Source organism: Colletotrichum lupini, chromosome 3 (assembly GCF_023278565.1).
Source record: "Colletotrichum lupini chromosome 3, complete sequence".
Taxonomy (NCBI): domain Eukaryota; kingdom Fungi; phylum Ascomycota; class Sordariomycetes; order Glomerellales; family Glomerellaceae; genus Colletotrichum; species Colletotrichum lupini.
The window spans coordinates 5,259,553-5,271,616 of NC_064676.1; the positions used below are offsets into that span (position 1 = coordinate 5,259,553).

General features: G+C 37.8%; 1 protein-coding gene across 1 annotated transcript; it reads left to right on the forward strand.

The window, feature by feature from the left end:
* Positions 1-2,605: 2,605 nt before the first annotated feature.
* CLUP02_06336 (uncharacterized protein) lies at positions 2,606-5,468 on the forward strand (the record flags this gene model as incomplete). Its single annotated transcript, XM_049285336.1, has 15 exons — positions 2,606-2,676; positions 2,752-2,868; positions 2,927-3,002; positions 3,052-3,194; positions 3,326-3,408; positions 3,469-3,600; positions 3,652-3,731; positions 3,841-3,996; positions 4,077-4,298; positions 4,347-4,383; positions 4,458-4,541; positions 4,789-5,077; positions 5,138-5,207; positions 5,269-5,352; positions 5,415-5,468. 15 exons carry the CDS (start codon positions 2,606-2,608, stop codon positions 5,466-5,468), a joined length of 1,698 nt encoding a protein of 565 aa, XP_049142479.1.
* Between the last annotated feature and the right edge of the window lie 6,596 nt (positions 5,469-12,064).

A 12,064-nucleotide genomic window follows, 5' to 3' on the forward strand; every position in this document is an offset into this window, starting at 1 on the left:
TTGTGGTGTCGGGGAGTTGTAGGGAAGAGACAACCTTGGGTAGTGACTCGAAATTAGATCTTGCTTTAAAACTCGATGTTACTGAAGCTTGACTTGCGAACGCTAAACGTCTTGGAAGAATGAAGAGCTTGAGGAAGGCTAAAGAAAGTGCGAGGTAGGCAGGAGGTAATAAGGGAAAAGAGCGGCGGCGGCGACGGTGACGGTGGAGGAGGAGGACGAGGAGGAAGCAAAGGTGGTGGTTGTGGGGGGTGAGGGATGGATGCGTGAACGAGTAGGCGGAAAGTCACCAGCGCGAGTCTTGGCGACACCCAGCAATTCTCTGCCTTCCTGACTTTACAGCGACACCACTACTTCCAAGCCCAGCTAAGAGTCCCTCGGTGAGTAGACGTACCTACGTTACCTCCTGTCGGTAGCTTCTCAGGAACGCTCCTCCAGTGTTTCCGCCGTCCCCCCAAAGATTCACGGGCTCGCAACTTGCCGACTCACACACAGGGTCACTCCATGAATAACGCAGGTCTCAAACCCAAAGGAGATTTCCTGGAGGGATGCTGTTTGTGTTTGTCCAAGACCCCAACTGCCTTACGTAGTCCCCATAGGGAGGTGAGACTTCCGCGACCCAAGACTCGAAAGTGACATGCAGATTGTCAAGGCACAAATCCGCCCCTCCACGGCGTACGTACCCAAGGTATGTTTGTTTCGCTTCCTCTCTGCCGCTCCGTTGAAGAATCTGTCATCGGCAGCTTCTGGAGGTAATTCTCATCTCGCGCCCATGGGGGTCAAGGTGCTGATAACGATCGGAGAGGAGAGGCATTCTATTCCGGCCGAAGAGGAAAGGCAGCTTCTTCAATGGATCCTCTACTCGTACCCATCTTCCCGCTTCATAAGGTAATGTTCACTGCTTGACTCTCTGCCCGAATCTATCGGCGCTAGCAGCGGGCAGACAGCAGCACTCTCCTCCACTCAATCGAAAAAGAGTGGACCACCACGGGCCTCATCCCCATACTTGAGGATACGGAGATACATGGTACGTCCCGTCCATCCCTCTCTGTTCGGGCTCCCGTCCTATCCTGCCACAGTGACCTGCCTGCCCTTGCCCAAATCCCATGCCTTCCCTCATCCACTGCGACCACAGACCTGACCCTGTGTAAATATGGGCTTCTAACAGGCATCTGCTTGGTACCTAGGTACCTACCTAAACCGCTCCCTCCTCCATGGTTCCCTTTTTTTTTTCTTCCATCCCGTCCCTCCTCACCTTCCAGTTGGCGTCTTGGTGGTTGGCTGACTGTACGTACCTTGCCGAGAGACGAGTTACGGTACCCACCTACCCACCTGCCTTACCTTACCTTTACTTCAATTAGAAGGCTGACACGCAAAGCGAAAGGACTTCTGAAGGTGTGCGGCTGGAGATTTCTGAACAGGGTCCGGTGAAAGGCAATGCTGGTAAGTTGCCGCGCAGGCGGATGAAACAGAAGAGAACGGGAAGCGTGGAAACACATAGTCTTGTTTCTCCCATCCTTGATGCGAGAGCAACTTGAACTTGTAAAAGTGGGGTGTTGCAAAGCTGGACGGAGCGCAGAGAAAAGGGCGAGGGAGGCACAATGGCAGAAAGAGGAGAGCTCGGGTGGGAGTGCGCTGTCGAGCGATAGCACTGACATCCGGCTAGGTAGGTACCTTAGGTATGGTACCTGGCACCTGCCAGAGAAAAATAAAGGTTGAAAGAACGAGACAGGGCGTGGGGATGAATAGGTAGTGAGGGGTGAGGTCAGGGCCTTGCCATTGCTGACTCGGGTGGTCAAGCTCTCGTAATCTGCAGTTATTGGCTCTTGCGAAGCTCCCGTACCTACTTGGAGACGTCCATCGAAAGTCCATGAGGTAAGTTCGCGGTCTGGAATCGGCGCGAGGGTCTACCTAGGTACGAGCCGATAAGGGGGGCACGGGGGGTCGCGGTTGAGAACTTCACTGACGAGAGAGAAACATGTATCTAGGTACTTCAAGGAAGAAAGAAACAGGGTTGGGTCTTTTCCTCTTCATTTTTTCCGAAAAGGCTCTAAGATTGGGACGGCGGTGACTATGGACTATAGCATACCCAGCGCAAAAAAGAAACAAGAGGATCCTCCCACTTGTCCACCGGGGAGGGATTCAGGGAGATGCGGCGGCGAAAGGTCCCACGTCGTGGGAAGGGATCCAACTGCCCGGCATGACGGCCGTGGGACCACGAGCTTGAGGTGCAGGCGGTACGTAGTACATACGGTAGGGGATGGTGCAGGAGGCGGCCGGAGACTGGGCAGAAGTTCAGAACAAGTGGATGCGCGGTGACATGGTTTTACTACTCCACTGGACGCGCGAAAGCCAGTCGTCCCGCCCTTAAAAAGTGCTTGAGCACAGGAAGTTGGAGGTCTTGGCTTTAACGCGAGATAGCCATACATGTATGTGTCTGGCCGAGCAGCCGGGGTACACAGAAGCACGAGAATAGACATGCGATCCCATCCTAGGGCCTGATCCTGGGACGGTGCGGCATCTTGGGACGATGCTCTGACGACGACCACCCCGGGCGGTACTCTGACGATGACCATCTCATCTTGTTCGGCGAAATTCTGATGGAGCGATGTACCTCGAACGAGGCGGGCGGTTTCTGCCTACGTACCTTATGAACCCACAGATACCTGTCAATACCTGGTCCGTCTTGAACCCTGCACCTGAGATCGCGGAGACATGATGTATCCATACTTCCTCACTCTGATGCTGGACCAGGAAAGGCCTTGACGCGGGCACTCACGAAGAACAGAAGAGGCGAGAGTCTTCCCCAAAAGCTAGTCCCGCGAATGGCATAGGATGTTCTCCGTCTTCATCAATGGGTGCTTTGTCAAGGTACTTGACCTTGGATACCGTACACCGAATTCCTCGATCACCAAATCCCACCACCCAGCACGCGGCACATGTCACCCAACCCATCCAAGTGCATGGTGTACTATCGGTCGGCGTCTCCTCAATTCTTTGCGCTTGTAAGGAGAATGTGATGCCTGGTTCATTCCGCGTGTTTCATTGCAAAAGCCGCTTGCAAGGCGCCTCAATTGGGCGAGGTTCCTGGCCCATGAATTGATGCCCGCTCATCGAGTCACAGCCGGGCGGCATTCGGTCGGCTCTTCAATGCTGCTGACGCAGGGGTCTGTTCGTCCTGACAGTTCAGCTGTCGAGTGATCATCACCCAAAGCCCCAGATGATTCAATCAGCTCTTTCAGAAATTATTTTGGAGATATCTCGGGGATGGAGGCAAGGACTTACCCGCTATTTACGAAGGACTTCGGGCATCTGAACTCTTCCCCAGCTCCGGCAACTCTGCCTGTTTCCTTCAGCAACGTTCGCTGGGCGCATCATTCGACGTGGTCCGGACCTGCTCGGTTTCTGCTTGTCCCGCGATTACCTAAATCGCCAGACTGCCGTCATGCGAACAATTGTGTGATGGGGCAGGTGCCCGCCCGCCAGTCCTCCTCCGTCATTTTCCAACCTTAGCCCGCGACCACTTTGCGTCAGCCACAATTCTACCCGTCGACGGAATGCGCAACATTTTCCCACAAACTCAGCCCCAACCTGCGTCTTCACGTTGCCGACTTCTGTGAGGCGCAGCTACTGCGCAACGACGAAGCAATTCAGGCACCGCTCACGAGTCCATCACCCAATCAGCCGTGCCAGCCTTTGTCAAGATGAGCAAACAATTTTTCACCATCGTTACCGTCTGACACCTTCTCAATCAAAAATCGTCTGGCCCTTCCCATCTCAGCCACCGGGAAATTCGGTAATCTGCCACGAACCCGCCGCGACAGAGATCCTGATCAATTTCAGCCCGAGCGATTGAAGAGTTTTTTCTTTTCAGCATTGACATTGGATGCCGCAATCTCACCTGTCGCAGTGTCGCATGCACGGAAAAGTAGAAATTCGGGGTGCAGAACGGGCGCGCCCCCGCGCGCCATTGGTCTCGATTCCCAAGTGTACGTGGCTGTCTCTGAATCCTCTGGCCATCCCTCGACTGGTCAATTCGGGATGAGAAAACTTTTTCACGACTGCACTTTCACCCCCAGCGGAACAACGCACCTAAGCTTCTCCATGCGTTCATGTTCTTCGCCCGCCTGCGTGTCATGATCAGCCGCATCATTCGCGAACCATTCTCCAGTTCGCCAGATTCGTTAGCGGCTGCCTCTCACGTGCCCAACGTCTGCCTAATTGCCTTATGCACCGACCAGCGGTTGAGTCGGAAAACAGGGCAAGTGCTGGCCTTACCGGACTTACGCGGCGTTTTGAGAGTGAGCCTCAGGAATCAATTCGAATGACTCTGCGGCCGCATCTCGAAGTTGATTTCGACGACTTGTTCGATCATGGACATGCGAAGTCAAAATAAAGTCGATTTATTCAGATGAAAGAACGGGTCCGGTCCGTTCTTTAGACTCTTGTCTGTGCACAAGGTTTGGCGGGTATCACGCCAAATTGGGATGTAACGGGCCCATTTGACGTGGATCATCTCAAGGATAATCCCACAAAGGCCAGGAGTGGATGAAAGAAAGTGGAAAGCTAGGCACTATCGACAACAATCAATTGTGATGCCGATGGATGAGAAGAGTATTCCCATCGCTCGTCTATCTAAACTATCTAATAGCTTATGTAAGTATATTTAAAAGTGATAAGGTATATAATGTGAACGATATACTGGGCTCCCCACCCCAACTTAACCCCGCCAAAGCAAGGATAAGTTGTGCGCAACTGGCGCACGCTGAGGCAGGTGCCATCCAACTATAGTTGGTCCAAACGCCCCAAATCCAGTTGTTACCTTTCCCATGCCCAAATTGCTCCAATTCTCCATTCGTTTCAATATGCAGAGCTTGAGAGTGAGAAAATGCATGTGCAGAACCTCGCGAAGAAATCACCGCCGGTCCATTGCCCGGGCTGCTTGGTTTGTTCCTACCGCCTCTCAGTCTCTGCATTCCTGCCAAAATGAGTCGCGACGCATTGACCCATCAGATTTGCAGCTTCCTTCCTTCTTCAGCGTCATTCAACCGCATATCATTGGCGTCGAGAAAAAACTTATGTAATCCCTTTGTGATCTCATCGACGTTTTTCTTCACCCCAATTGTTTCATTCGTCCCAGAGACTCGGCCGAGTCTCCTCCACCGAACTTCGGAGCGGAGACGTGTCCGCTCCCGCGCACCACCATCTCGGTAGGTACTTTCCGACGGGAGGCTATTCTTATTCGAGGCAAGCCCCCACGCCCGGATCTAGATCAGAGTCAATCCACCACCACTGGCCGATCCAAGGCACCGTTGCATGTTGCAGCCACACACCGGGAATGTGTGGTACCACATGGTGCCAAACCAGTGGCTGCCGTTAGACCCTTAATTTGGGAATTGTGATCCAGTGCCGCGCAGACTGGTTGGCACGTTGTTGAGAGGTTGCCCGACAGCGCCTCCGGAGCGGGCTGAGACTCCGTAACTGAGGTCGAGCCGGGTGACGGCAGCAGTCGTAGAGGATACTTGTGAAGTTGGTCGCGTTGAAGTAAAGCCCAGGCCAACTGACAATGCATGATCGTTTCTGAACATCGTGTACCGCACATCACGTTGAGAGCGAGTTTCCCCTCCATTCACTGGCCTGGGCCGTTGAGTGCCAGAACTGTCCCAAAGTCAGTATTGTATACTCGATGGGTCATCACCATGGGTTTCAGGATAACCGTGAAATGGAAACGTAGAGAACGATATGAAGGCGTAAAGAGTAAGAGTATGAGCAAAGAGGCAGGACTTACGTTGAGGCGGAAAGCTATACATCTATCAACAACGCCATGACTAAAGACTGGTGCGAAAGTGTGGATGAAAGAGAATATGTTAAACAGTAGATATATTAGTATCCCTATTATAGGGTAGTTAGTTCGAACCGTAATTAACGAAGAGATTAATTGAACTATATAAATATCTATATAATAGGTATAAAAAAGAGGTTCTAACTATAAGTTAAGCTAGCTACGATAATTATAAATAGGGCCCCTAATTAGCCCCTATATAGTTAGCTATATACCGCAATCGAATTAGACTTCTAATTTAATATTAACTTTTTTTTTTATTAATTTAACTATTATAATTAGAGGTATAATTCGACCTCGGGCCCGTTTACTAAGTCGTCTCTTTTTCCCCTTTTTTTTTACTCTTTTTATATAACTTATCCCTCTATTTATATAATAACTTTTTTATTATTTATAAATTACTTTAATCCCTTATTTAGTACTACTTTTACAAAAGCGTTTATAAAGTTATTTTTATTATTAATTTAACGGATTTTAAGTATTTTGCGCTTTTTATATAATTATTTAAAGGCTATAATATTAATTATAAGCCTCTTTTTTTTCGTTATTTTTAATTTAATAAGGTATTCGTATAGTAAGTAAGAATTAGTATAAATAACTGTTAGAATAAGTAGAAAGCTAATTTAATTAGTAATCTTTTTTAGCGTTATTAAAATTATAGAAGAGAGGTTAATATTATTAATTATACTATAGACCTCTAATATTAGTATACTTTTTATTATTTACTTATTTTTAGTTAACGAGTAGTAGATTATATTACTATATATAGTAAATTCGCTCTTATTTATACTCTTATTAATTAAGATAATAATATACTTTAATTACGAAGTAAGGTTATTATTATTTATAAATAACTTATTAACGAAGACGTAGAGCTTACTAGTTATAAAGTTAATTAGGTAGTAAACGAGACTTTAATTAAGATTCGTCTATTATTACTTAAGCCGCTTATTAAGTACCTTAATATTTTATTTAGTTAAATTTATAGCTTATACTACCTTAGTATAGTTAAAAATCGTTTTAAATTAATAAATACTTATAATATATACCCCTTATGCGAGCTTAGCTTTATACTACTTTTTAACGTTAATTATATTTAAATCGACGAGGTTAATTCTTTTACTTTACCCCTTTTATTAAAAAATAACGGTTTCCTTTTTAATTATAAAAATCCTATTATTAAATACTAGGGGGGTATTTATTATAAAGACCTCTTTTAGTTTTATTATAAAGCCCGCTTTCTAAAGGTCCTTATCCTCTTTTTTTATAAAGTTAATATTAAATAAGCTTAATATATCGTTAGTTTATATTCTAACGATCCTAAATTAGTTACCTTTCTACTCCGTAATTAATAAGTACGGGTTGTACGTAGAGGTAATTATTAATAGTTAATTAATATAAAAATCGTAGTATATAGCTTATTAATAAGTACCCAATTCTACGAGCTTATATAGTAGCTTAAGTACTTTAATAATCGTACTTTCTAAGTACTTACTAACTATTTTTTGTAGTAAATAGGCTAGGATTTTCTTTATAAGCCCTATAGCTAATTAGGTATAGGCCTAGGTAATATTATAGCTCTAAATCTCGTATCCCTTCTTCTATAGTAATACTATTAATATTATTATTAATTATTAGCTATAGCGCTATATAATAAGTAATTATATAAGTAACGTCGCTTTTTTAGCGTTACCGTACTTCTAAATTACGTATTTAGACTTTTCGTACGGCTAGGGTATTCTTTTCCCTTTAATCTTACGAACTATTTATAATTTAAATATATAAAGGTTTATATATTTTTCTAAGTTATGTAAGATAAATTAATAAACCCCTCGATCGTAAAAAGTATTTACTTCGATAAGATCTAATCCCTTCTATAGCTTTTTAGTAATTATAATTATACTTTTTTTTACGTAATTTAACTACTAGCTTAAAATTAGCTTTTTCTTTTATTATATAAAAGGTATTAATTACCTTATCGCTAGTAATAAATTACTACGTTAGGGCTTATTATCGTAGTTTTTTATAACGTCTTATTAATAATATTAGTACTCTTTTAGTAATTTCCTCTTCCTCGTCGTTTATTAATATTATTATAATAATTTCGTTAAGGATAATTTTTTATACTTTTACCGCAGGGTATATAGTTTCCTTTAGCTCTTCTTCTTTTTATAAATTAGAAATTACCTCGTTAAGATTTATATAATATAGTTTAATTACTATAATTAATACTTCGAGTAGCTAATTATAATCTCTTATAACTATATAAGGGCGCTTATTAATAAAAATTAACTTATATAGCCTAGCTTATTATTAAATAATTTCGTACTATACTTATATATCCGAATTTAGTAATATATTTAGATTACCCCTTATATTAGGCCTATTATATATAGTAATTACTTTATTAATTTACTTTTTTATATTTACTTCGCATAATACTTATATTATTTTTTTAATTACTTAGGCTCGTTAGCTTATACTTAGTAATAGTAGCGAGGCTAAGGTCGTTTTTAAATATATTTTAAATACTAATAGCGTTAGTATAAGTCCGTTAGGCCCTATAGTATCGTTATAATATTTAAATACTATCTAGTGGTATTCGTTATTAATAAAATCCGGATTTTCTTTTTTAATAATTTTAAACGCCCTTTTTAACTACTAATATGCCCTTTTTATTTTTTTAATATTATAGTACGCTTTAATAAGTACGATTTTTAGTTATATACCGTAGGCTATCGTATTATCCCTAAACTTTACTAACTTAAAGCTAGTACTAACGTCGGTTCTAATACTATTTAGCGGTCCCTAGTATATATTAATCTAGCTTTTTTATAAGGCTACTTATACTATTTTTATTTATAAATCCTAAAGGAATTACCCTATTTAGAAAAATATAGCTATGTTAATTATATATAGTACTAGCCGACTATTTAAATAAAAGATATTAATAACGATTTCTTAGTTAAAGTTAAGCTTATTACGTAATTTAAATTTAAATTTACGTAGGCTCTGCGTATTTATTTAGTATTAATAATATATTTTTATTAATTACTCTAGCGCCCCTATTTTAATATTATTATTATTTAATTACTTTAAGAAGTTATATAGCCTCGTAACTAACGGGTACTTAAATCTCTAATATAATCTTCTAAGCTTATTTTTCGTTAAGTAATTAATTAACTTCGTATTGTTAATAAGCTTTATAAACGCATACCCCTATTATCGTTCGACTATTTTAAAATACTTATTACTAAAGATTTTATTCCTCGTATTATTAAATATAATACTTAGTCGATCTATGTTTTTTAAATATAAGAAAAATAGGGTATTAATAAGTAAAATATAAAAAATTATCGTTCTAAAGTATATTTTTATTTTTATTATACTTAGGGCGACGATTTTTTTACTTAGGCCGAAACTAATCCTCGTAATACCCGCTACTAATATATTAAGCGTTATTAGCATAATTTTCTATAGTGCTTAGAATTACCCTTTTTTTTTAGTTAATTATTATAATACCTTAATATCTAAGATAATCCTATAAAAATTATTTAAACTATACCTTTTACTTACGTAAAATACTTATATAAGCTTAGTATTTAAGGGATCTAAGTAGTATAAAAAGGACCCCTCTAGCTACCTCTAGATTTATTTAATATTATATTCTTTTTTTTTAAATATTAAAAAAGATAGTATTTTCTTTTTAATTATTAAAAAAATAGGCTTCGGCCCTATTAAATTTACCCTTTTAGCCGCCTCTATATTCGTTATCTAAAGGACTTTTTTTTATTATTTATAAATAAAAGCCTACTTATTAAGAGCTTTTATTACCCTCTATTTATTTAGCCTCGTATATCCTCTAGAGGCTAACGGGGTAAAAAAAGAGTAGTTAATATTATTAATTTCGTTATAATTTAATTCGTTAATATAGGGGGTAAGATCTTCCTTATTTTTTAAACCTTTTATAAGGGGTATATATTTTAAGCTATTACTTTAGCTACTATTACTAAGTTCCGTACCCCTAAATCTGCCTTTATATATAATAAAGAATTAGTTAAACTAACGAGGGCTAGTTTTACTATTTATTACCCTCGACTTTTTATACTATTTATATAATTTAATACGCTCTTTTTTAGAATAGTTACTTAATTAATATTTATCCTTTTTATAAATATAATATTACTTCTTTTATTACCCTATTTATAAGTTAAATCTCTACCTATTTAATAAATCTAGGCCTCCTTATTAATAATTACTATATCTAGCCTCTTTTTTTTTCTTATTATACGTTTAATTAACTTAATATTATTAATAAGGGCCGTCGTATATTTAGAGGTAGGTTTAGTACGGCATTCTTACCTTAATATTAAAGCTAGATCTTAGTTTTAAATAAAGCGTCTCGTAGTTTTTAAATACTTAGTATAAGCTTATTTTTATTTTTAATATATATTAAACTATAGTATAAAAATATCTAACTTTCCGCTTATTTATCCCCTTATTTAGCTAGGTTTTTACTAACTTATCGATTTAATTAATAAGCTCTTTAAAGATCTTTATTTATAATTTACTCTCTATTATTCTAGCTATAAATACGAAAGAAATTACTCATAGCTTAAATAGGAGCTCTAGGTTCTTATTATAAGTCTCGAAACGGCTTTAAATTATATTAATTATACTAAAAAAGTCGTTTCGATCGAGATTACGTACCGCTTCGTAATAATTATTAAAGGCTTTACTTATAAGTACGATATTAATTACTAAATAATATTAATATTCCCTAATTCCGACTTTTTTATAATAATCGTAAAATATCGTTAGGGTTTTTTATAAGACCTTATACTTACCCCTAGAGTATAATTTCTCTTTTAAAAAGATCTTTTTAAAGTTTATAAATTACTTTATATTTACCGCTAGATTTTTAGTATTTATATATAATCCTTACGTCGCTACGTATTATTAATAACTTTAAGTCGTTTACTTCTTTTTTTATTAGCTAATTAGTACCGAATTTCGCGTTAGTAATAATAATAAGTTATAAATCGAAATAAGTAAAATTATTAATTATCGTACTTTTAGTACTATATTTTACCCCGGTATATCCTTTTATAATAATAGATTTTTATTAATAATTATAAAAAGGAAATCTAAGTCGTTTATCTTTTTTTTAAATTTATTAAAGTAATTATACGCTCTATCGACCTATATTTTATTTTATAATACGAATTCCTTTTTTATAATTATTATTATTAATATTTTACATAACTCTCGTAATTATAATTACGTTAGTAATACCCCTCGCTTATAAAGGAATTTATTAACTATTTTTATAATTCCTAAGCTTATATTTATAAACTATTTATTTAGCTAGTAGCTAAGGTTATTTACGATCTTATAAAATAGGGGTTACCCCTATAACCCCTTTTTTTTATAAACTTTAGTTAAATAGATTAATACTACGTTAATTTACTCGCCGTTAAGCTAATCCGCAATTTTATATATTTATATCCCTTAATAATCTAAGTTAATATTTACTTATTTATAAGGGATTAGGATTCTATTTAGGATCGGGTTTTATCCTCTTTTTTTTTATTTTAACTCGCTAAGGGTCGTGCTCTAACTTATACTTATATTAATAATTACTAGCGTATTTAATTTTAATAAAAATATATCTAATTTGCGCACTAGTTATAATAAATCCGTACTTTTATTACTTAATAAATTTATTAAAGTTTAAGAAATTCCCGCTTCTTCTTACTATCTCGCTACTACTCTTATTTTTATTATTTTTAGTAATTATTATTACCTTTTTAAATCGCTAGTTATTATACTTATTAAGATCCTCTTTTTTATTTAATATAAAAAAGTAGGTTTTAGTAGTTCCTTTTTATAATAGTAATAATAAACGTTTATATTATTATAAAAAGATATAATAACTAGTCTTAGGATCTTTACTAATTACTAATTTCCACTATTTTATATACTTTTAGCTTCCTAAGCCTCGTACTTTTTATAATTTCTAAATAGCTTCCTTCTTTAACCTACTTTTTTTAAAATAGTATTTTATAAAAATAGTTAAAAATAAACGCTAAATAGCTCGTAAAGGAGCTATATATGTTATTAAAAATTATATAAGCCGTTAAGTATAATTAACGAAGTTAAGCCCTCTTTTTAATAAAATCGTAAATTTTAAAAACTTATTAAAAATACTTACTTATTACTTAT